General features: G+C 42.1%; 1 protein-coding gene across 1 annotated transcript in view; it reads left to right on the top strand.

Annotated features, from left to right (window-relative positions):
* The first annotated feature begins 37 nt into the window (after nucleotides 1–37).
* Ziz (dedicator of cytokinesis protein Ziz) overlaps nucleotides 38–23,599 on the top strand; it is a 526,511-nt gene continuing 502,949 nt past the window's right edge. Inside the window, exons 1-2 of the mRNA XM_071669140.1 lie at nucleotides 38–305; nucleotides 1,143–1,243. Of these exons, the coding sequence (XP_071525241.1) occupies nucleotides 1,145–1,243 (99 nt within the window). The 5' untranslated portion in view covers nucleotides 38–305; nucleotides 1,143–1,144. The remainder of the gene's footprint in view (nucleotides 306–1,142; nucleotides 1,244–23,599) is intronic.

Raw genomic sequence — 23,599 nt, forward strand, 5'->3', positions numbered from 1 at the left:
TACTATAGACTCTAATGACGAAACAAATCTACCGCTGAATGCCTTAAATTTGCGGTTTTAACAGCGTAATTTTCAAACTTCTCTTATAGTAATTCTGTGTTTTTTCATTTTAGAAGTACCATTGTTATTTACCAAGAATATGCTCCTCTCAGATATTCTCATTTATCGACTGCCATTACAACTTGAGTTGAATACAGTAAGTTCTGCAGTTAAACGACCCGTTTGAAGAATGTAAACAAAAGAGATGTTGGAGATGACTATCTTCCATGATCCTACAACTTATACCTCATAGACGATTCATTCCGGTAAGTGTAATATATTTTATAAACTTATGTGGCTGAATAAGTTTTGCTATAAAATTTTGCAAAAATGATTGAGGAAATGATAGATTTTACCTAAATATAGTTGCCGTGCCCCACCCAACCCAAGTTCATGGCCGAATGTTCATGTGAAGTAACGTAAGTTTATATGTTCAGAGTTCAAGATATTCCGATTAAGATAAGTGCTATGCCATGTATAGCTCAGACTGTGATTAGATGGTATCGCATGTGTAACGTGTCATTGATAGTGTATGCGCCTCATTGGAATGATGTAAGTTTATTAGAATTGATTTCTTATAAAGTTTATTTTAAGGTCTGCTTTGTTATTAAGTCCTGTTAAAGTCCATTTTAGATCAGCATTTTTGTAACCTTTAGATACAAATTAAATGGTAGCCTTTTTTACCTTTACCTTGAAATTAGCTTTAGCACATCCCAACTTGTGTTTTAGGTTTTATTGGTAGTTTAATGCTATTGTAGACATGCAAGCAGAGATCCGAATTGTCCTATCTTTTCTATTTGGCCAGAATGAGGAGGCCCAAGAAGGAGAGAAACAATGTTAAAGTCAAGTAAAGGATGCCTTGTTTATAGATTTGATGTCCTAAGTTTATTTATATAAAACCTTTATTGCACTGTAAAGAATTATATAGAAATTTGCACTTTTTTGTTGAATGATTACAGTATATCATTGCTGGAATAATTTATCAGACAATTTTAGGGTGTTCATATATTATGTGTAAGTTATAAGACTGAACATCATAAGCATACTACATGTTGATTATGCCTCATTAGTTTATGTATTTGATATCTAAATCTGAATTTCAGTTATGGCAGAACGAAAATTCACACGTGCCCTGGGGAAACCAGGTATGGCTGCTCAAGTTAGAGAAAATGTGTCCCAGGCAGTGAAAGCAACGGCTACACAGGTATTTTTTCTTTTTTTAAAAGAAAGCTTTAATTTTGTTCTCATAAGTTACAAGTATTATAGCCAGATTATGGTAATTCACCAGACTACATGATCCAAGATTTTAACATGTATCAAAAAACTTGTGTATTAATACTCATAAAACAAAAACAAAGCCTTGTAAATGTCTACTCTTTTCTGTACCAGTGAAGCAGCACCAGGAACAAACAAAGATACAGCCCCATTTGTTCACATTCTCTCTCTAACTGTCATGCATAATGCAGTAAACCTATAGCCCCCAGTCAGTTACTGGGCCCCCTCAACTGCTGCATTACTTATTTTGTATAGCATTACTTACTTTTGTATTTAATTCACCTGTCACCAATACCTGATCTCTTACACCAAAACTGCTGACACGCTCACTCAGCTACTCCCGAAACACTTACCTCTTTTCATACCCTGGTGCATAAGTATCAGTTATCAACCTTCTCTTGCCATCCTCTTCTGGTTTTACTCACATCAGTCTTGAGTTTACTTTCTTACATTATATCACACACTCCCACGACTCCTGCTTTAGGAGTCATGCTATTCCTTCTTTAGCTTTTGTCCTTTAACCACTTACTTTACTCCTAAGACATTTCTTGACCATTCTTCTCTTTTGAGTTTTGTTTCACTCAGAACCAGAACATCCAGGTTTCTTTCTGCAAACATGCTACATATCTCCTCTCTTTTCATCTTGGTTACATCCACACACATTTGTTTAGATACCCTAGTCTGAGCCTTCAAAGAGGATGAACACTCCCTCCCTGACTCCTTCTTTTTCCACTTTTAGGGACCAAAATACATGAAGGGGAGAGTTTCCAGCCTATTGCACCCACCCCTTGAGTCGCCTTTTATGAAATTCGGGAATGCAGAGGCAGAATTCTTTCTCCCCACCTTCCCTATTCTCTATCCTTAGGGATAGGGGAGAAAGAATACTTCACATGCATTCCCTGCGTGTTATAGAAGGCGACTAAAGGGGATGGGAGTGGGGGGCTAGAAACCCTCCCCTCCTTGTATTTTAACTTTCTAAAAGGGGAAACAGAATAAGGAGTCATGTGGGGAGTGCTCATCATCCTCAAAGGCTCAGCTTAGGGTGTCTAAATATGTATGGATGTAACCGAGATGAGAAAAAAGGAGAGATAGGTAGTGGGTTTGAAGAAAGGAACCTGGATGTTTTGATTCTGAGTGAAATGAAGCTTAAGGGTAAAGGGGAAGAGTGGTTTGGAGATGTCTTGCGAGTAAAGTCAGGGGTTGGTGAGAGGACAAGAGCAGAGGAAGGAGTAGCTCTACTTGCAGCAGGAGTTGTGGGAGTATGTGATAGAGTGTAAGAAAGTAAACTCTAGATTATTATGGGTAAAACTGAAAATGGATGGAGAGAGTTGGGTGATTATTGGTGTCTATGCACTTGGTCATGAGAAGAAAGATCATGAGAGGCAAGTGTTTTGGGAGCATCTGAGTGAGTGTGTTAGCAGCTTTGATGCACGAGACCGGGTTATAGTGATAGTTCATTTGAATGCAAAGGTGAGTAATGTGGCAGTTGAGGGTAAAATTAGTGTACATGGGGTGTTCATTGTTGTAAATGGAAAAGGTGAAGAGCTTGTAGATTTGTGTTCTGAAAAAGGACTGGTGATTTGGAATACCTAGTTTAAAAAGAGAGATATATATAAGTATAGGTATGTAAGTAAGAGAGATGGCCAGAGAGTGTTATTGTATTATGTGTTCATTGATAGGCGCGTGAAAGAGAGACTTTTGGATGTTAATGTGCTGAAAGGGGCATCGAGAGAGATGTCTGATCATTATCTTGTGGAGGCAAAGGTGAAGATATGTAGAGGTTTTCAGAAAAGAAGAGAGAATGTTGGAGAGATTGGTGACAGTAAGTGAGCTTGAAAAGGAGACGTGTGTGAGGAAGTACCAGGAGAGATTGAGTGCAGAATGGAAAAAGGTGAGAGCAAATGACGTAAGGGGAGTGGAGGAGGAATGGGATGTATTTAGGGAAGCAGTGATAGCTTGCACAAAAGATGCTTGTGGCATGAGAAAGGTAGGAGGTGGGCAGATTAGAAAGGGTAGTGTGTGATGGTATGAAGTAAGACTGTTAGTGAATGAGTAGAGAGAAGCATTTGGATGATTTTTGCAGGGAAATAGTTCAAATGACTGGAAGATATACAAAAGAAAGAGGCAAGAGGTCAAGAGAAAGGTGCAAGAGGTGAAAAAGAGGGCAAATGAGAGTTGGGGTGAGAGAGTATCATTAAAGTTTAGGGAGAATAAAAAGATATTTGGAGGGAGGTATATAAAGTGCATAAGACAAGAGAACAAATGGGAACATTGATGAAGGGGGTTAACGGGGAGATAATAAAAAGTAGTGGTGAAGTGAGAGGGAGATGGAGTGAGTATTTTGAAGGTTTGTTGAATGTGTTTGATGATTGAGTGGCAGGTATAGGGTGTTTTGGTCGAGGTGGTATGCGAAGTGAGAGGGTCAGGGAGGATGATTTGGTAAACAGAGAAGAGGTAGTGAAACCTTTGCAGAAGATGAAAGCCGGCAAGGCGGTGGGTTTGGATGGTATTGCAGTGGAATTTATTAAAAAAGGGAGTGACTGTGTTGTTGACTGGTTGGTGAGGATATCCAATGTATGTATGGTTCATGGTGAAGTGCCTGAAGATTGGCAAAATGCATGCATAGTTCCATTTTACAAAGTCAAAGGGGATAAAAGTGAGTTTTCAAATTACAGAGGTATAAGTTTGTTGAGTATTCCTGGGAAATTATATGGGAGGGTATTGATTGAGAGGGTCAAGGCATGTACAGAGCATCAGATTGGGGAAGAGCAGTGTGGTTTCAGGAGAGGTAGAGGACTTGTGGATCAAGTGTTTGCTTTGAAGAATGTATGTGAAAAATACTTAGAAGAACTGATGGATGTGTATGTAGAATTTATGGATATGGAAAAGGCATATGACAGAGTTGATAGAGATGCTCTGTGGAAGGTATTAAGAGTATTATGGTGTGGGAGTTAAGTTGCTAGAAGTAGTGAAAAATTTTTATTGAGGATGTAAGGCATGTGTACGATTAGGAAGAGAGGAAAGTGATTGGTTCCCAGTGAATGTTGGTTTGCAGTAGGGATGCGTGATATCTCCATGGTTGTTTAATTTGTTTATGAATGGGGTTGTTAGGGAGGTGAATGCAAGAGTTTTGGAGAGAGGTGCAAGTATGCAGTCTATTGTAGACAAGGGGGCTTGGGAAGTGAGTAAGTTGTTGTTCGCTGATGATACAGCACTGGTGGTTGATTCGAGTGAGAAATTGTAGAAGTTGGTGATTGAGTTTGTTAAGATGTATGAAAGAAGTAAGCAGAGTATATGTGAATAAGAGCAAGGTTATTAGGTGCAGTAGGGTTGAGGGACAAGTCACTTGGGAGGTAAGTTTGAATGGAGGAAAACTGGAGGAAGTGAAGTGTTTTAGATATCTGGGAGTGGATTTGGCAGCAGATATAACCATGGAAGCGGAAGTGAGTCACAGGGTGGGAGAGGGGGCGAAGGTTCTGGGAGCGCTGAAGAATGTGTGGAAGGAGAGAACATTATCTCGGAAAGCAAAAATGGGTATGTTTGAAGGAATATTGGTTCCAACAATGTTGTATGGTTGCGAGGCGTGAGCTATGGATAGAGTTGTGCGCAGGAGGATGGATGTACTGGAAATGAGATGTTTGAGGACAATGTGTGGTGTGAGGTGGTTTGATCGAGTAAGTAACGTAAGGGTAAGAGAGATGTGTGGAAATAAAAAGAGCGTGGTTGAGAGAGCAGAAGAGTGTGTTTTGAAATGGTTTGGGCACATGGAGAGAATGAGTGAGGAAAGGTTGACCAAGAGGATATATGTGTCGGAGGTGGAGGGAACGAGGAGAAGTGGGAGACCAAATTGGAGGTGGAAAGATGGAGTGAAAAAGATTTTGTGTGATCGGGGCTTGAACATGCAGGAGGGTGAAAGGAGGGCAAGGAATAGAGTGAATTGGATCGATGTGGTATACCGGGGTTGACGTGCTGTCAGTGGATTGAATCAGGGCATGTGAAGCATCTGGGGTAAACCATGGAAAGCTGTGTAGGTATGTATATTTTACGTGTGTGGACATGTATATACATGTGTATGGGGGTGGGTTGGGCCATTTCTTTGTCTGTTTCCTTGCGCTACCTCGCAAATGCAGGAGACAGCGACAAAGCAAAAAACAAAAGAAAATATATATATATATATATATATATATATATATATATATATATATATATACATATATATATATTTTTTTTTTTCTTTTTTGCCGCTGTCTCCCGCGTTTGCGAGGTAGCGCAAGGAAACAGATGAAAGAAATGGCCCAACCCACCCCCATACACATGTATATACATACGTCCACACACGCAAAATATACATACCTACACAGCTTTCCATGGTTTACCCCAGACGCTTCACATGCCCCGATTCAATCCACTGACAGCACGTCAACCCCGGTATACCACGTCGCTCCAATTCACTCTATTCCTTGCCCTCCTTTCACCCTCCTGCATGTTCAGGCCCCGATCACACAAAATCTTTTTCACTCCATCTTTCCACCTCCAATTTGGTCTCCCTCTTCTCCTCGTTCCCTCCACCTCCGACACATATATCCTCTTGGTCAATCTTTCCTCACTCATTCTCTCCATGTGCCCAAACCATTTCAAAACACCCTCTTCTGCTCTCTCAACCACGCTCTTTTTATTTCCACACATCTCTCTTACCCTTACGTTACTTACTCGATCAAACCACCTCACACCACACATTGTCCTCAAACATCTCATTTCCAGCACATCCATCCTCCTGCGCACAACTCTATCCATAGCCCACGCCTCGCAACCATACAACATTGTTGGAACCACTATTCCTTCAGACATACCCATTTTTGCTTTCCGAGATAATGTTCTCGACTTCCACACATTCTTCAAGGCTCCCAGGATTTTCGCCCCCTCCCCCACCCTATGATCCACTTTCACTTCCATGTTTCCATCCGCTGCCAGATCCACTCCCAGATATCTAAAACACTTCACTTCCTCCAGTTTTTCTCCATTCAAACTCACCTCCCAATTGACTTGACCCTCAACCCTACTGTACCTAATAACCTTGCTCTTATTCACATTTACTCTTAACTTTCTTCTTTCACACACTTTACCAAACTCAGTCACCAGCCTCTGCAGTTTCTCACATGAATCAGCCACCAGCGCTGTATCACCAGCGAACAACAACTGACTCACTTCCCAGCTCTCTCATCCCCAACAGACTTCATACTTGCCCCTCTTTCCAAAACTCTTGCATTCACCTCCCTAACAACCCCATCCATAAACAAATTAAACAACCATGGAGACATCACACACCCCTGCCGCAAACCTACATTCACTGAGAACCAATCACTTTTCTCTCTTCCTACATGTACACATGCCGTACATCCTCGATAAAAACTTTTCACTGCTTCTAACAACTTGCCTCCCACACCATATATTCTTAATACCTTCCACAGAGCATCTCTGTCAACTCTATCATATGCCTTCTCCAGATCCATAAATGCTACATACAAATCCATTTGCTTTTCTAAGTATTTCTCACATACAATCTTCAAAGCAAACACCTGATCCACACATCCTCTACCACTTCTGAAACCACACTGCTCTTCCCCAATCTGATGCTCTGTACATGCCTTCACCCTCTCAATCAATACCCTCCCATATACAATACCTTGTGTGAGGAAGTACCAGGAGAGACCGAGTACAGAATGGAGAAAGGTGAGAACAATGGAAGTAAGGGGAGTGGGAGAGGAATGGGATGTATTTAGGGAATCAGTGATGGATTGCGCAAAAGATGCTTGTGGCATGAGAAGAGTGGGAGGTGGGTTGATTAGAAAGGGTAGTGAGTGGTGGGATGTAGAAGTAAGCGTATTAGTGAAAGAGAAGAGAGAGGCATTTGGACGATTTTTGCAGGGAAAAAATGCAGTTGAGTGGGAGACGTATAAAAGAAAGAGACAGGAGGTCAAGAGAAAGGTGCAAGAGGTGAAAAAAGGGCAAATGAGAGTTGGGGTGAGAGAGTATCATTAAATTTTAGGGAGAATAAAAAGATGTTCTGGAAGGAGGTAAATAAAGTGCGTAAGACAATGGAGCAAATGGGAACTTCAGTGAAGGGCGCAAATGGGGAGGTGATAACAAGTAGTGGTGATGTGAGAAGGAGATGGAGTGAGTATTTTGAGGGTTTGTTGAATGTGTTTGATGATAGAGTGGCAGATATAGGGTGTTTTGGTCAAGGTGGTGTGCAAAGTGAGAGGGTTAGGGAAAATGATTTGGTAAACAGAGAAGAGGTAGTAAAAGCTTTGCGGAAGATGAAAGCCGGCAAGGCAGCAGGTTTGGATGGTATTGCAGTGGAATTTATTAAAAAAGGGGGTGACTGTATTGTTGACTGGTTGGTAAGGTTATTTAATGTATGTATGACTCACGGTGAGGTGCCTGAGGATTGGCGGAATGCGTGCATAGTGCCATTGTACAAAGGCAAAGGGGATAAGAGTGAGTGCTCAAATTACAGAGGTATAAGTTTGTTGAGTATTCCTGGTAAATATATATATATATATATATATATATATATATATATATATATATATATATATATATATATATATATATATATATTTACCAAACTCAGTCACCAGCTTCTGCAGTTTCTCACATGAATCAGCCACCAGCGCTGTATCATCAGCGAACAACAACTGACTCACTTCCCAAGCTCTCTCATCCCCAACAGACTTCATACTTGCCCCTCTTTCCAGGACTCTTGCATTTACCTCCCTAACAACCCCATCCATAAACAAATTAAACAACCATGGAGACATCACACACCCCTGCCGCAAACCTACATTCACTGAGAACCAATCACTTTCCTCTCTTCCTACACGTACACATGCCTTACATCCTCAATAAAAACTTTTCACTGCTTCTAACAACTTGCCTCCCACACCATATATTCTTAATACCTTCCACAGAGCATCTCTATCAACTCTATCATATGCCTTCTCCAGATCCATAAATGCTACATACAAATCCATTTGCTTTTCTAAGTATTTCTCACATACATTCTTCAAAGCAAACACCTGATCCACAGGAAAGTTAAGAGTGAATGTGAATAAGAGCAAGGTTATTAGGTACAGTAGGGGTGAGGGTCAAGTCAATTGGGAGGTGAGTTTGAATGGAGAAAAACTGGAGGAAGTGAAGTGTTTTAGATATCTGGGAGTGGATCTGTCAGCGGATGGAACCATGGAAGTGGAAGTGGATCATAGGGTGGGGGAGGGGGCGAAAATTTTGGGAGCCTTGAAAAATGTGTGGGAGTCGAGAACATTATCTCGGAAAGCAAAAATGGGTATGTTTGAAGGAATAGTGGTTCCAACAATGTTGTATGGTTGCGAGGCGTGGGCTATGGATAGAGATGTGCGCAGGAGGATGGATGTGCTGGAAATGAGATGTTTGAGGAAAATGTGTGGTGTGAGGTGGTTTGATCGAGTAAGTAACGTAAGGGTAAGAGAGATGTGTGGAAATAAAAAGAGCGTGGTTGAGAGAGCAGAAGAGGGTGTTTTGAAATGGTTTGGGCACATGGAGAGAATGAGTGAGGAAAGATTGACCAAGAGGATATATGTGTCGGAGGTGGAGGGAACAAGGAGAAGAGGGAGACCAAATTGGAGGTGGAAAGATGGAGTGAAAAAGATTTTGTGTGATCGGGGCCTGAACATGCAGGAGGGTGAAAGGCGGGCAAGGAACAGAGTGAATTGGAGCGATGTGGTATACCGGGGCTGACGTGCTGTCAGTGGATTGAATCAAGGCATGTGAAGCGTCCGGGGTAAACCATGGAAAGCTGTGTAGGTATGTATATTTGCGTGTGTGGACGTATGTATATACATGTGTATGGGGGGGGGTTGGGCCATTTCTTTCGTCTGTTTCCTTGCGCTACCTCGCAAACGCGGGAGACAGCGACAAAGTATGAAAAAAAAAAAAAAAAAAAAATATATATATATATATATATATATATATATATATGTATATATATATATATATATATATATATATATATATATGGAGAGAACGAGTGAGGAAAGATTGACCAAGAGGATATATGTGTCAGAGGTGGAGGGAACGAGAAGTGGGAGACCAAATTGGAGGTGGAATGATGGAGTGAAAAAGATTTTGAGTGATCGGGGCCTGAACATGCAGGAGGGTGAAAGGCATGCAAGGAATAGAGTGAATTGGATCAATGTGGTATACCGGGGTCGACCTGCTGTCAATGGATTGAACCAGGGCATGTGAAGCGTCTGGGGTAAACCATGGAAAGTTGTGTGGGGCCTGGATGTCGAAAGGGAGCTGTGGTTTCGGGCATTATTGCATGACAGCTAGAGACTGAGTGTGAACGAATGGGGCCTTTGTTGTCTTTCCCTAGCGCTACCTCGCACACATGAGGGGGGAGGGGGATGGTATTCCATGTGTGGCAAGGTGGCGATGGGAATGAATAAAGGCAGACAGTGTGAATTGTTTGCATGGGTGTATATGTATGTGTCTGTGTGTGTATATATATGTGTACATTGAGATCTATAGGTATATTTGCGTGTGTGGACGTGTATGTATATGGACGTGTATGTATATACATGTGTATGTGGGTGGGTTGGGCCATTTCTTCCATCTGTTTCCTTGTGCTACCTAAACGCGGGAGACAGCGACAAAGTAAAATAAATAAATAAAAATATATATATATATATTTTTTTTTTTTTTTTTTTTTTATACTTTGTCGCTGTCTCCCGCGTTTGCGAGGTAGCGCAAGGAAACAGACGAAAGAAATGGCCCAACCCCCCCCCCATACACATGTACATACACACGTCCAGACACGCAAATATACATACCTACACAGCTTTCCATGGTTTACCCCAGACGCTTCACATGCCTTGCTTCAATCCACTGACAGCACGTCAACCCCTGTATACCACATGACTCCAATTCACTCTATTTCTTGCCCTCCTTTCACCCTCCTGCATGTTCAGGCCCCGATCACACAAAATCTTTTTCACTCCATCTTTCCACCTCCAATTTGGTCTCCCTCTTCTCCTCGTTCCCTCCACCTCCGACACATATATCCTCTTGGTCAATCTCTCCTCACTCATTCTCTCCATGTGCCCAAACCATTTCAAAACACCCTCTTCTGCTCTCTCGACCACGCTCTTTTTATTTCCACACATCTCTCTTACCCTTACGTTACTTACTCGATCAAACCACCTCACACCACACATTGTCCTCAAACATCTCATTTCCATATATACATATATTCATACTTTCATACTATTCGCCATTTCCCACGTTAGCAAGGTAGCGCTAAGAACAGAGGACTGGACCTTTGAGGGAACATCGTCACCTGGCCCCCTTCTCTGTTCCTGCTTTTGGAAAATTAAAAAAAAAAATGAGAGGGGAGGATTTCCAGCCCCCCGCTCCCTTCCCTTTTAGTCACCTTCTACGACACGCAGGGAATACTTGGGAAGTGTTCTTTCTCCCCTATCCCCAGGGAAAATATATATATATAACGCGGGAAATGGCGAATGGTTTGAAAGAAAGAAAGAATATATATATATATTTTTTTTTGCCTTGTCGCTACCTCGCAAACGTGGGAGACAGCGACAAAGCAAAAAAAAAAATATATATATATATATATATATATATATATATATATATATATATATATATATATATATTTTTGCTTTGTCGCTGTCTATATATATATATATATATATATATATATATATATATATATATATATATATATAGCGGGGGCCTGGAAATCCTCCCATCTCATTTTTTTTTAATTTTCCAAAAGAAGAAACAGAGTAGGGGGCCACGTGAGGATATTCTCTCAAAGGCCCAGTCCTCTGTTCTTAACGCTACCTCACTAATGCGGGAAATGGCGAATAGTATGAAAGAAAAGAAAAGAAAATATATTTTTTTTTTTTTTTTGCTTTGTCGCTGTCTCCCGCGTCTGCGAGGTAGCGCAAGGAAACAGACGAAAGAAATGGCCCAACCCACCCCCATACACATGTATATACATACGTCCACACACGCAAATATACATACCTACACAGCTTTCCATGGTTTACCCCAGACGCTTCACATGCCTTGATTCAATCCACTGACAGCACGTCAACCCCGGTATACCACATCGCTCCAATTCACTCTATTCCTTGCCCTCCTTTCACCCTCCTGCATGTTCAGGCCCCGATCACACAAAATCTTTTTCACTCCATCTTTCCACTTCCAATTTGGTCTCCCTCTTCTCCTCGTTCCCTCCACCTCCAACACATATATCCTCTTGGTCAATCTTTCCTCACTCATTCTCTCCATGTGCCCAAACCATTTCAAAACACCCTCTTCTGCTCTCTCAACCACGCTCTTTTTATTTCCACACATCTCTCTTACCCTTACGTTACTTACTCGATCAAACCACCTCACACCACACATTGTCCTCAAACATCTCATTTCCAGCACATCCATCCTCCTGCATACAACTCTATCCTTAGCCCACGCCTCGCAACCATACAACATTGTTGGAACCACTATTCCTTCAAACATACCCATTTTTGCTTTCCGAGATAATGTTCTCGACTTCCACACATTCTTCAAGGCTCCCAGAATTTTCGCCCCCTCCCCCACCCTATGATCCACTTCCGCTTCCATGGTTCCATCCACTGCCAGATCCACTCCCAGATATCTAAAACACTTCACTTCCTCCAGTTTTTCTACATTCAAACTCACCTCCCAATTGACTTGACCCTCAACCCTACTGTACCTAATAACCTTGCTCTTATTCACATTTACTCTTAACTTTCTTCTTTCACACACTTTACCAAACTCAGTCACCAGCTTCTGCAGTTTCTCACATGAATCAGCCACCAGCGCTGTATCATCAGCGAACAACAACTGACTCACTTCCCAAGCTCTCTCATCCCCAACAGACTTCATACTTGCCCCTCTTTCCAAAACTCTTGCATTCACCTCCCTAACAACCCCATCCATAAACAAATTAAACAACCATGTAGACATCACACACCCCTGCCGCAAACCTACATTCACTGAGAACCAATCACTTTCCTCTCTTCCTACACGTACACATGCCTTACATCCTCGATAAAAACTTTTCACTGCTTCTAACAACTTGCCTCCCACACCATATATTCTTAATACCTTCCACAGAGCATCTCTATCAACTCTATCATATGCCTTCTCCAGATCCATAAATGCTACATACAAATCCATTTGCTTTTCTAAGTATTTCTCACATACATTCTTCAAAGCAAACACCTGATCCACACATCCTCTACCACTTCTGAAACCACACTGCTCTTCCCCGATCTGATGCTCTGTACATGCCTTCACCCTCTCAATCAATACCCTCCCATATAATTTACCAGGAATACTCAACAAACTTATACCTCTGTAATTTGAGCACTCACTCTTATCCCCTTTGCCTTTGTACAATGGCACTATGCACGCATTCCGCCAATCCTCAGGCACCTCACCATGAGTCATACATACATTAAATAACCTTACCAACCAGTCAACAATACAGTCACCCCCTTTTTTAATAAATTCCATACATATATATATATATATATATGTATGTATCCCTGGGGATAGGGGAGAAAGAATACTTTCCACGTATTCCCTGCGTGTCGTAGAAGGCGACTAAAAGGGGAGGGAGTGGGTGGCTGGAAATCCTCCCCCCTCTTTTTTTTTTTCTAATTTTCCAAAAGAAGGAACAGATAAGGGGTCAGGTGAGGATATTTCCCTCTAAGGCCCAGTTCTCTGTTCTTAACGCTACCTCGCTAACGCGGGAAATGGCAAATAGTATGAAAAAAAAAAAAAAAAAAAAATATATATATATATATATATATATATATATATATATATATATATATATATATATATATATATGATACTCTCTCACCCCAACTCTCATTTGCCCTTTTTTTCACCTCTTGCACCTTTCTCTTGACCTCCTGTCTCTTTCTTTTATACATCTCCCACTCAATTGCATTTTTTCCCTGCAAAAATCGTCCAAATGCCTCTCTCTTCTCTTTCACTAATACTCTTACTTCTTCATCCCACCACTCACTACCCTTTCTAATCAACCCACCTCCCACTCTTCTCATGCCACAAGCATCTTTTGCGCAATCCATCACTGATTCCCTAAATACATCCCATTCCTCCCCCACTCCCCTTGCTTCCATTGTTCTCACCTTTTTCCATTCTGTACTCAGTCTCTCCTGGTACTTCCTCACACAGGTCTCCTTCTCAAGCTCACTTACTCTCACCACCCTCTTCACCCCAACATTCACTCTTCTTTTCTGAAAACCCATACAAATCTTCACCTTAGCCTCCACAAGATAATGATCAGACATCCCTCCAGTTGCACCTCTCAGCACATTAACATCCAAAAGTCTCTCTTTCGCACGCCTGTCAATTAACACGTAATCCAATAACGCTCTCTGGCCATCTCTCCTACTTACATAAGTATACTTATGTATATCTCGCTTTTTAAACCAGGTATTCCCAATCATCAGTCCTTTTTCAGCACATAAATCTACAAGCTCTTCACCATTTCCATTTACAACACTGAACACCCCATGTATACCAATTATTCCCTCAACTGCCACATTACTCACCTTTGCATTCAAATCACCCATCGCTATAACCCGGTCTCGTGCATCAAAACCACTAACACACTCATTCAGCTGCTCCCAAAACACTTGCCTCTCTTGATCTTTCTTCTCATGCCCAGGTGCATATGCACCAGTAATCACCCACCTCTCTCCCTCAACTTTCAGTTTTACCCATATTAATCGAGAATTTACTTTCTTACACTCTATCACATACTCCCACAACTCCTGTTTCAGGAGTATTGCTACTCCTTCCCTTGCTCTTGTCCTCTCACTAACCCCTGACTTTACTCCCCAGACATTCCCAAACCACTCTTCCCCTTTACCCTTGAGCTTCGTTTCACTCAGAGCCAAAACATCCAGGTTCCTTTCCTCAAACATACTACCTATCTCTCCTTTTTTCACATCTTGGTTACATCCACACACATTTAGGCACCCCACTCAGCCTTCGAGGAGGATGAGCACTCCCCGCGTAACTCCTTCTTCTGTTTCCCATTTTAGGGAGAATAAAAAGATGTTCTGGAAGGAGGTAATTAAAGTGCGTAAGACAAGGGAGCAAATGGGAACTTCAGTGAAGGGCGCAAATGGGGAGGTGATAACAAGTAGTGGTGATGTGAGAAGGAGATGGAGTGAGTATTTTGAAGGTTTGTTGAATGTGTTTGATGATAGAGTGGCAGATATAGGGTGTTTTGGTCGAGGTGGTGTGCAAAGTGAGAGGGTTAGGGAAAATGATTTGGTAAACAGAGAAGAGGTAGTAAAAGCTTTGCGGAAGATGAAAGCCGGCAAGGCAGCAGGTTTGGATGGTATTGCAGTGGAATTTATTAAAAAAGGGGGTGACTGTATTGTTGACTGGTTGGTAAGGTTATTTAATGTATGTATGACTCATGGTGAGGTGCCTGAGGATTGGCGGAATGCGTGCATAGTGCCATTGTACAAAGGCAAAGGGGATAAGAGTGAGTGCTCAAATTACAGAGGTATAAGTTTGTTGAGTATTCCTGGTAAATTATATGGGAGGGTATTGATTGAGAGGGTGAAGGCATGTACAGAGCATCAGATTGGGGAAGAGCAGTGTGGTTTAAGAAGTGGTAGAGGATGTGTGGATCAGGTGTTTGCTTTGAAGAATGTATGTGAGAAATACTTAGAAAAGCAAATGGATTTGTATGTAGCATTTATGGATCTGGAGAAGGCATATGATAGAGTTGATAGAGATGCTCTGTGGAAGGTATTAAGAATATATGGTGTGGGAGGAAAGTTGTTAGAAGCAGTGAAAAGTTTTTATCGAGGATGTAAGGCATGTGTACGTGTAGGAAGAGAGGAAAGGGATTGGTTCTCAGTGAATGTAGGTTTGCGGCAGGGGTGTGTGATGTCTCCATGGTTGTTTAATTTGTTTATGGATGGGGTTGTTAGGGAGGTAAATGCAAGAGTTTTGGAAAGAGGGGCAAGTATGAAGTCTGTTGGGGATGAGAGAGCTTGGGAAGTGAGTCAGTTGTTGTTCGCTGATGATACAGCGCTGGTGGCTGATTCATGTGAGAAACTGCAGAAGCTGGTGACTGAGTTTGGTAAAGTGTGTGGAAGAAGAAAGTTAAGAGTAAATGTGAATAAGAGCAAGGTTATTAGGTACAGTAGGGTTGAGGGTCAAGTCAATTGGGAGGTGAGTTTGAATGGAGAAAAACTGGAGGAAGTGAAGTGTTTTAGATATCTGGGAGTGGATCTGGCAGTGGATGTAACCATGGAAGCGGAAGTGGATCATAGGGTGGGGGAGGGGGCGAAAATTCTGGGGGCCTTGAAGAATGTGTGGAAGTCGAGAACATTATCTCGGAAAGCAAAAATGGGTATGTTTGAAGGAATAGTGGTTCCAACAATGTTGTATGGTTGCGAGGCTGTGGGCTATGGATAGAGTTGTGCACAGGAGGATGGATGTGCTGAAAATGAGATGTTTGAGGACAATGTGTGGTGTGAGGTGGTTTGATCGAGTGAGTAACGTAAGAGTAAGAGAGATGTGTGGAGATAAAAAGAGCGTGGTTGAGAAAGCAGAAGAGGGTGTTTTGAAGTGGTGTGGGCACATGGAGAGGATGAGTGAGGAAAGATTGACCAAGAGGATATATGTGTCGGAGGTGGAGGGAACAAGGAGAAGAGGGAGACCAAATTGGAGGTGGAAAGATGGAGTGAAAAAGATTTTGTATGATCGGGGCCTGAACATGCAGGAGGGTGAACGGAGGGCAAGGAATAGACTGAATTGGAGCGATGTGGTATACCGGGGTTGACGTGCTGTCAGTGGATTGAATCAAGGCATGTGAAGCGTCTGGGGTAAACCATGGAAAGCTGTGTAGGTATGTATATTTGCGTGTGTGGACGTATGTATATACATGTGTATGGGGGGGGTTAGGCTATTTCTTTCGTCTGTTTCCTTGCGCTACCTCGCAAACGCGGGAGACAGCGACAAAGTATATATAAAAAAAAGAAAAAAAAATATATATATATATATATATATATATATATATATATATATATATATATATATATATATATATATATAATATATATGTATATATATATATATATATATATATATATATATATATATATATATATATATATGAAAAAAAGGGCAAATGAGAGTTGGGGTGAGAGAGTATCATTAAATTTTAGGGAGAATAAAAAGATGTTCTGGAAGGAGGTAAATAAAGTGCGTAAGACAAGGGAGCAAATGGGAACTTCAGTGAAGGGCGCAAATCGGGAGGTGATAACAAGTAGTGGTGATGTGAGAAGGAGATGGAGTGAGTATTTTGAAGGTTTGTTGAATGTGTTTGATGATAGAGTGGCAGATATAGGGTGTTTTGGTCGAGGTGGTGTGCAAAGTGAGAGGGTTAGGGAAAATGATTTGGTAAACAGAGAAGAGGTAGTGAAAGCTTTGCGGAAGATGAAAGCCGGCAAGGCAGCAGGTTTGGATGGTATTGCAGTGGAATTTATTAAAAAAGGGGGTGACTGTATTGTTGACTGGTTGGTAAGGTTATTTAATGTATGTATGACTCATGGTGAGGTGCCTGAGGATTGGCGGAATGCGTGCATAGTGCCATTGTACAAAGGCAAAGGGGATAAGAGTGAGTGCTCAAATTACAGAGGTATAAGTTTGTTGAGTATTCCTGGTAAATTATATGGGAGGGTATTGACTGAGAGGGTGAAGGCATGTACAGAGCATCAGATTGGGGAAGAGCAGTGTGGTTTCAGAAGTGGTAGAGGATGTGTGGATCAGGTGTTTGCTTTGAAGAATGTATGTGAGAAATACTTAGAAAAGCAAATGGATTTGTATGTAGCATTTATGGATCTGGAGAAGGCATATGATAGAGTTGATAGAGATGCTCTGTGGAAGGTATTAAGAATATATGGTGTGGGAGGAAAGTTGTTAGAAGCAGTGAAAAGATTTTATCGAGGATGTAAGGCATGTGTACGTGTAGGAAGAGAGGAAAGTGATTGGTTCTCAGTGAATGTAGGTTTGCGGCAGGGGTGTGTGATGTCTCCATGGTTGTTTAATTTGTTTATGGATGGGGTTGTTAGGGAGGTAAATGCAAGAGTTTTGGAAAGAGGGGCAAGTATGAAGTCTGTTGGGGATGAGAGAGCTTGGGAAGTGAGTCAGTTGTTGTTCGCTGATGATACAGCGCTGGTGGCTGATTCATGTGAGAAACTGCAGAAGCTGGTGACTGAGTTTGGAAAAGTGTGTGGAAGAAGAAAGTTAAGAGTAAATGTGAATAAGAGCAAGGTTATTAGGTACAGTAGGGTTGAGGGTCAAGTCAATTGGGAGGTGAGTTTGAATGGAGAAAAACTGGAGGAAGTGAAGTGTTTTAGATATCTGGGAGTGGATCTGGCAGCGGATGGAACCATGGAAGCGGAGGTGGATCATAGGGTGGGGGAGGGGGCGAAAATCCTGGGGGCCTTGAAGAATGTGTGGAAGTCGAGAACATTATCTCGGAAAGCAAAAATGGGTATGTTTGAAGGAATAGTGGTTCCAACAATGTTGTATGGTTGCGAGGCGTGGGCTATGGATAGAGTTGTGCGCAGGAGGATGGATGTGCTGGAAATGAGATGTTTGAGGACAATGTGTGGTGTGAGGTGGTTTGATCGAGTGAGCAACGTAAGGGTAAGAGAGATGTGTGGAAATAAAAAGAGCGTGGTTGAGAGAGCAGAAGAGGGTGTTTTGAAGTGGTTTGGGCATATGGAGAGGATGAGTGAGGAAAGATTGACCAAGAGGATATATGTGTCGGAGGTGGAGGGAACAAGGAGAAGAGGGAGACCAAATTGGAGGTGGTAAGATGGAGTGAAAAAGATTTTGTGTGATCGGGGCCTGAACATGCAGGAGGGTGAAAGGAGGGCAGGGAATGGAGTGAATTGGAGCGATGTGGTATACCGGGGTTGACGTGCTGTCAGTGGATTGAATCGGGGCATGTGAAGCGTCTGGGGTAAACCATGGAAAGCTGTGTAGGTATGTATATTTGCGTGTGTGGGCGTATGTATATACATGTGTATGGGGGGGGGGTTGGGCCATTTGTTTCGTCTGTTTCCTTGCGCTACCTCGCAAACGCGGGAGACAGCGACAAAGTATAATGAAAAAATAAAATAAATATATATATCATACTATTCGCCATTTCCCGTGTTAGCAAGGTAGCGTTAAGAACAGAGGAGTGGGCCTTAGAGGGAATATCCTCACCTGGCCCCCCTCTCTGTTCCTTCTTTTGGAAAATTAACAAAAAACGAGAGGGGAGGATTTCCAGCCACCCACTCCTTCCCCTTTTAGTCGCCTTCTACGACACGCAGGGAATACGTGGAAAGTATTCTTTCTCCCCTATCCCCAGGGATATATGTTTATTTATTTATTTTTCTTTGTCGCCGTCTCCCGCGTCAGTGAGGTAGCACAAGGAAACAGACGAAAGAATGGCCCAACCCGCCCACATACACATGTATATACATACATGTCCATACATGCAAATATACATACCTGTACATCTCAATGTACACATATATACACACACACAGACATATACATATATACACATGTACACAATTCATACTGTCTGCCTTTATTTGTTCCCATCGCCACCTCGCCACACATGGAATAACAACCCCCTCCCCCCTCATGTGTGCAAGGTAGCGCTAGGAAAAGACAACAAAGGCCCCATTCATTCACACTCTGTCTCTAGCTGTCATGTAATAATGCACCGAAACCACAGCTCCCTTTCCACATCCAGGCCCCACACAACTTTCCATGGTTTACCCGAGACGCTTCACCTTCCCTGGTTCAATCCATTGACAGCATGTCGACCCCGGTAAACCACATCGTTCCAATTCACTCTATTCCTTGCACGTCTTTCACCCTCCTGCATGTTCAGGCCCCGATCACTCAAAATCTTTTTCACTCCATCTTTCCACCTCCAATTTGGTCTCCCACTTCTCCTCGTTCCCTCCACCTCTGACACATATATCCTCTTGGTCAATCTTTCCTCACTCATTCTCTCCATGTGCCCAAACCATTTCAAAAACCCTCTTCTGCTCTCTCAACCACACTCTTTTTATTTCCACACCTCTCTCTTACCCTTACATTACTTACTCGATCAAACCACCTCACACCACATATTGTCCTCAAACATCTCATTTCCAGCACATCCACCCTCCTGCGCACAACTCTATCCATAGCCCACGCCTCGCAACCATACAACATTGTTGGAACCACTATTCCTTCAAACATACCCATTTTTGCTTTCCGAGATAATGTTCTCGACTTCCAAACATTCTTCAAGGCTCCCAGGATTTTCGCCCCCTCCCCCACCCTATGATTCACTTCCGCTTCCGTGGTTCCATCTGCTGCCAGATCCACTCCCAGATATCTAAAACACTTTACTTCCTCCAGTTTTCCTCCATTCAAACTTACCTCCCAATTGACTTGACCCTCAACCCTACTGTACCTAATAACCTTGCTCTTATTCACATTTACTCTTAACTTTCTTCTTTCACTCACTTTACCAAACTCAGTCACCAGCTTCTGCAGTTTCTTACTTGAATCAGCCACCAGCGCTGTATCATCAGCAAACAACAACTGACTCACTTCCCAAGCTCTCTCATCCACAACAGACTGCATACTTGCCCCTCTTTCCAAAACTCTTGCATTCATCTCCCTAACAACCCCATCCATAAAAAATTAAACAACCATGGAGACGTCACACACCCCTGCCGCAAACCTACATTCACTGAGAACCAATCACTTTCCTCTCTTCCTACACGTACACATGCCTTACATCCTCGATAAAAACTTTTCACTGCTTCTAACAACTTTCCTCCCACACCATATATTCTTAAAACTTTCCACAGAGCATCTCTATCAACTCTATCATATGCCTTCTCCAGATCCATAAATGCAACATACAAATCCATTTGTTTTTCTAAGTATTTCTCACATACATTCTTCAAAGCAAACACCTGATCCACACATCCTCTACCACTTCTGAAACCACACTGCTCTTCCCCAATCTGATGCTCTGTACATGCCTTCACCCTCTCAATCAATACCCTCCCATATAATTTACCAGGAACGCTCAACAAACTTATACCTCTGTAATTTGAGCACTCACTCTTATCCCCTTTGCCTTTGTATAATGGCGCTATGCACGCATTCCGCCAATCCTCAGGCACCTCACCATGAGTCATACATACATTAGATAACCTTACCAACCAGTCAACAATACAGTCACCCCCTTTTGTAATAAATTCCACTGCAATACCATCCAAACCTGCTGCCTTGCCGGCTTTCATCTTCCGCAAAGCTTTTACTATCTCTTCTCTGTTTACCAAATCATTTTCCCTAACCCTCTAACTTTGCACACCACCTCGACCAAAACACCCTATATCTGCAACTCTATCATCAAACACATTCAACAAACCCTCAAAATACTCACTCCATCTCCTTCTCACATCACCACTACTTGTTATCACCTCCCCATTTGCGCCCTTCACTGAAGTTCCCATTTGCTCCCTTGTCTTACGCACTTTATTTACCTCCTTCCAGAACATTTTTTTATTCTCCCTAAAATTTAATGATACTCTCTCACCCCAACTCTCATTTGCCCTCTTTTTCACCTCTTGCACCTTTCTCTTGACCTCCTGTCTCTTTCTTTTATAGATCTCCCACTCAATTGCATTTTTTCCCTGCAAAAATCGTCCAAATGCCTCTCTCTTCTCTTTCACTAATAATCTTACTTCATCATCCCACCACTCACTACCCTTTCTAATCAACCCACCTCCCACTCTTCTCATGCCACAAGCATCTTTTGCGCACTCCATCACTGATTCCCTAAATACATCCCATTCCTCCCCCACTCCCCTTACTTCCATTGTTGTCACCTTTTTCCATTCTGTACTCAGTCTCTCCTGGTACTTCCTCACACAAGTCTCCTTCCCAAGCTCACTTACTCTCACCACCCTCTTCACCCCAACATTCACTCTTCTTTTCTGAAAACCCCTACAAATCTTCACCTTAGCCAGCACAAGATAATGATCAGACATCCCTCCAGTTGCACCTCTCAGCACATTAACATCCAAAAGTCTCTCTTTCGCACGCCTGTCAATTAACACGTAATCCAGTAACGCTCTCTGGCCATCTCTCCTACTTACATACGTATACTTATGTATATCTCGCTTTTTAAACCAGGTATTCCCAATCACCAGTCCTTTTTCAGCACATAAATCTACAAGCTTTTCACCATTTCCATTTACAACACTGAACACCCCATGTATACCAATTATTCCCTCAACTGCCACATTACTCACCTTTGCTCTGACGGGACGGGAGCGGGGGGCCAGAAATCCTCCCCTCCTTGTATTTTTAACTTTCTAAAATCAGAAACAGAAGGAGTCACGCGAGGAGTGCTCATCCTCCTCGAAGGCTCAGACTGGGGTGTCTAAATGTGTGTGGATGTAACCAAGATGTGAAAAAAGGAGAGATAGGTAGTATGTTTGAGGAAAGGAACCTGGATGTTTTGGCTCTGAGCGAAACGAAGCTCAAGGGTAAAGGGGAAGAGTGGTTTGGGAATGTCTTGGGAGTAAAGTCAGGGGTTAGTGAGAGGACAAGAGCAAGGGAAGGAGTAGCAGTACTCCTGAAACAGGAGTTGTGGGAGTATGTGATAGAATGTAAGAAAGTAAATTCTCGATTAATATGGGTAAAACTGAAAGTTGATGGAGAGAGATGGGTGATTAATGGTGCATATGCACCTGGGCATGAGAAGAAAGATCATGAGAGGCAAGTGTTTTGGGAGCAGCTGAATGAGTGTGTTAGTGGTTTTGATGCACGAGACCGGGTTATAGTGATGGGTGATTTGATATATATATATATATATATATATATATATATATATATTCTTTCGTCTGTTTCCTTTCGCTACCTCACTGACTTGGGAGACAGCGACAAAGTATAATAAATAAATGAATATAGAATATATATATATATATATATATATATATATATATATATATATATATATATATATAGTGAAGGGCGCAAATGGGGAGGTGATAACAAGTAGTGGTGATGTGAGAAGGAGATGGAGTGAGTATTTTGAAGGTTTGTTGAATGTGTTTGATGATAGAGTGGCAGATATAGGGTGTTTTGGTCGAGGTGGTGTGCAAAGTTAGAGGATTAGGGAAAATGATTTGGTAAACAGAGAAGAGGTAGTAAAAGCTTTGCGGAAGATGAAAGCCGGCAAGGCAGCAGGTTTGGATGGTATTGCAGTGGAATTTATTACAAAAGGGGGTGACTGTATTATTGATTGGTTGGTAAGGTTATTTAATGTATGTATGACTCATGGTGAGGTGCCTGAGGATTGGCGGAATGTGTGCATAGTGCCATTGTACAAAGGCAAAGGGGATAAGAGTGAGTGCTCAAATTACAGAAGTATAAGTTTGTTGAGTATTCCTGGTAAATTATATGGGAGGGTATTGATTGAGAGGGTGAAGGCATATACAGAGCATCAGATTGGGGAAGAGCAGTGTGGTTTCAGAAGTGGTAGAGGATGTGTGGATCAGGTGTTTGCTCTGAAGAATGTATGTGAGAAATACTTAGAAAAGCAAATGGATTTGTCTGTAGCATTCATGGATCTGGAAAAGGCATATGATAGAGTTGATAGAGATGCTCTGTGGAAGGTTTTAAGAATATATGGTGTGGGAGGCAAGTTGTTAGAAGCAGTGAAAAGTTTTTATGGAGGATGTAAGGTATGTGTACGTGTAGGAAGAGAGGAAAGTGATTGGTTCTCAGTGAATGTAGGTTTGCGGCAGGGGTGTGTGATGTCTCCATGGTTGTTTAATTTGTTTATGGATGGGGTTGTTAGGGAGGTGAATGCAAGAGTTTTGGAAAGAGGGGCAAGTATGAAGTCTGTTGGGGATGAGAGAGCTTGGGAAGTGAGTCAGTTGTTGTTCGCTGATGATACAGCGCCGGTGGCTGATTCATGTGAGAAACTGCAGAAGCTGGTGACTGAGTTTGGTAAAGTGTGTGAAAGAAGAAAGTTAAGAGTAAATGTGAATAAGAGCAAGGTAATTAGGTACAGTAGTGTTGAGGGTCAAGTCAATTGGGAGGTAAGTTT

The sequence above is a fragment of the Panulirus ornatus genome, chromosome 13 (assembly GCF_036320965.1).
Source record: "Panulirus ornatus isolate Po-2019 chromosome 13, ASM3632096v1, whole genome shotgun sequence".
NCBI lineage: Eukaryota > Metazoa > Arthropoda > Malacostraca > Decapoda > Palinuridae > Panulirus > Panulirus ornatus.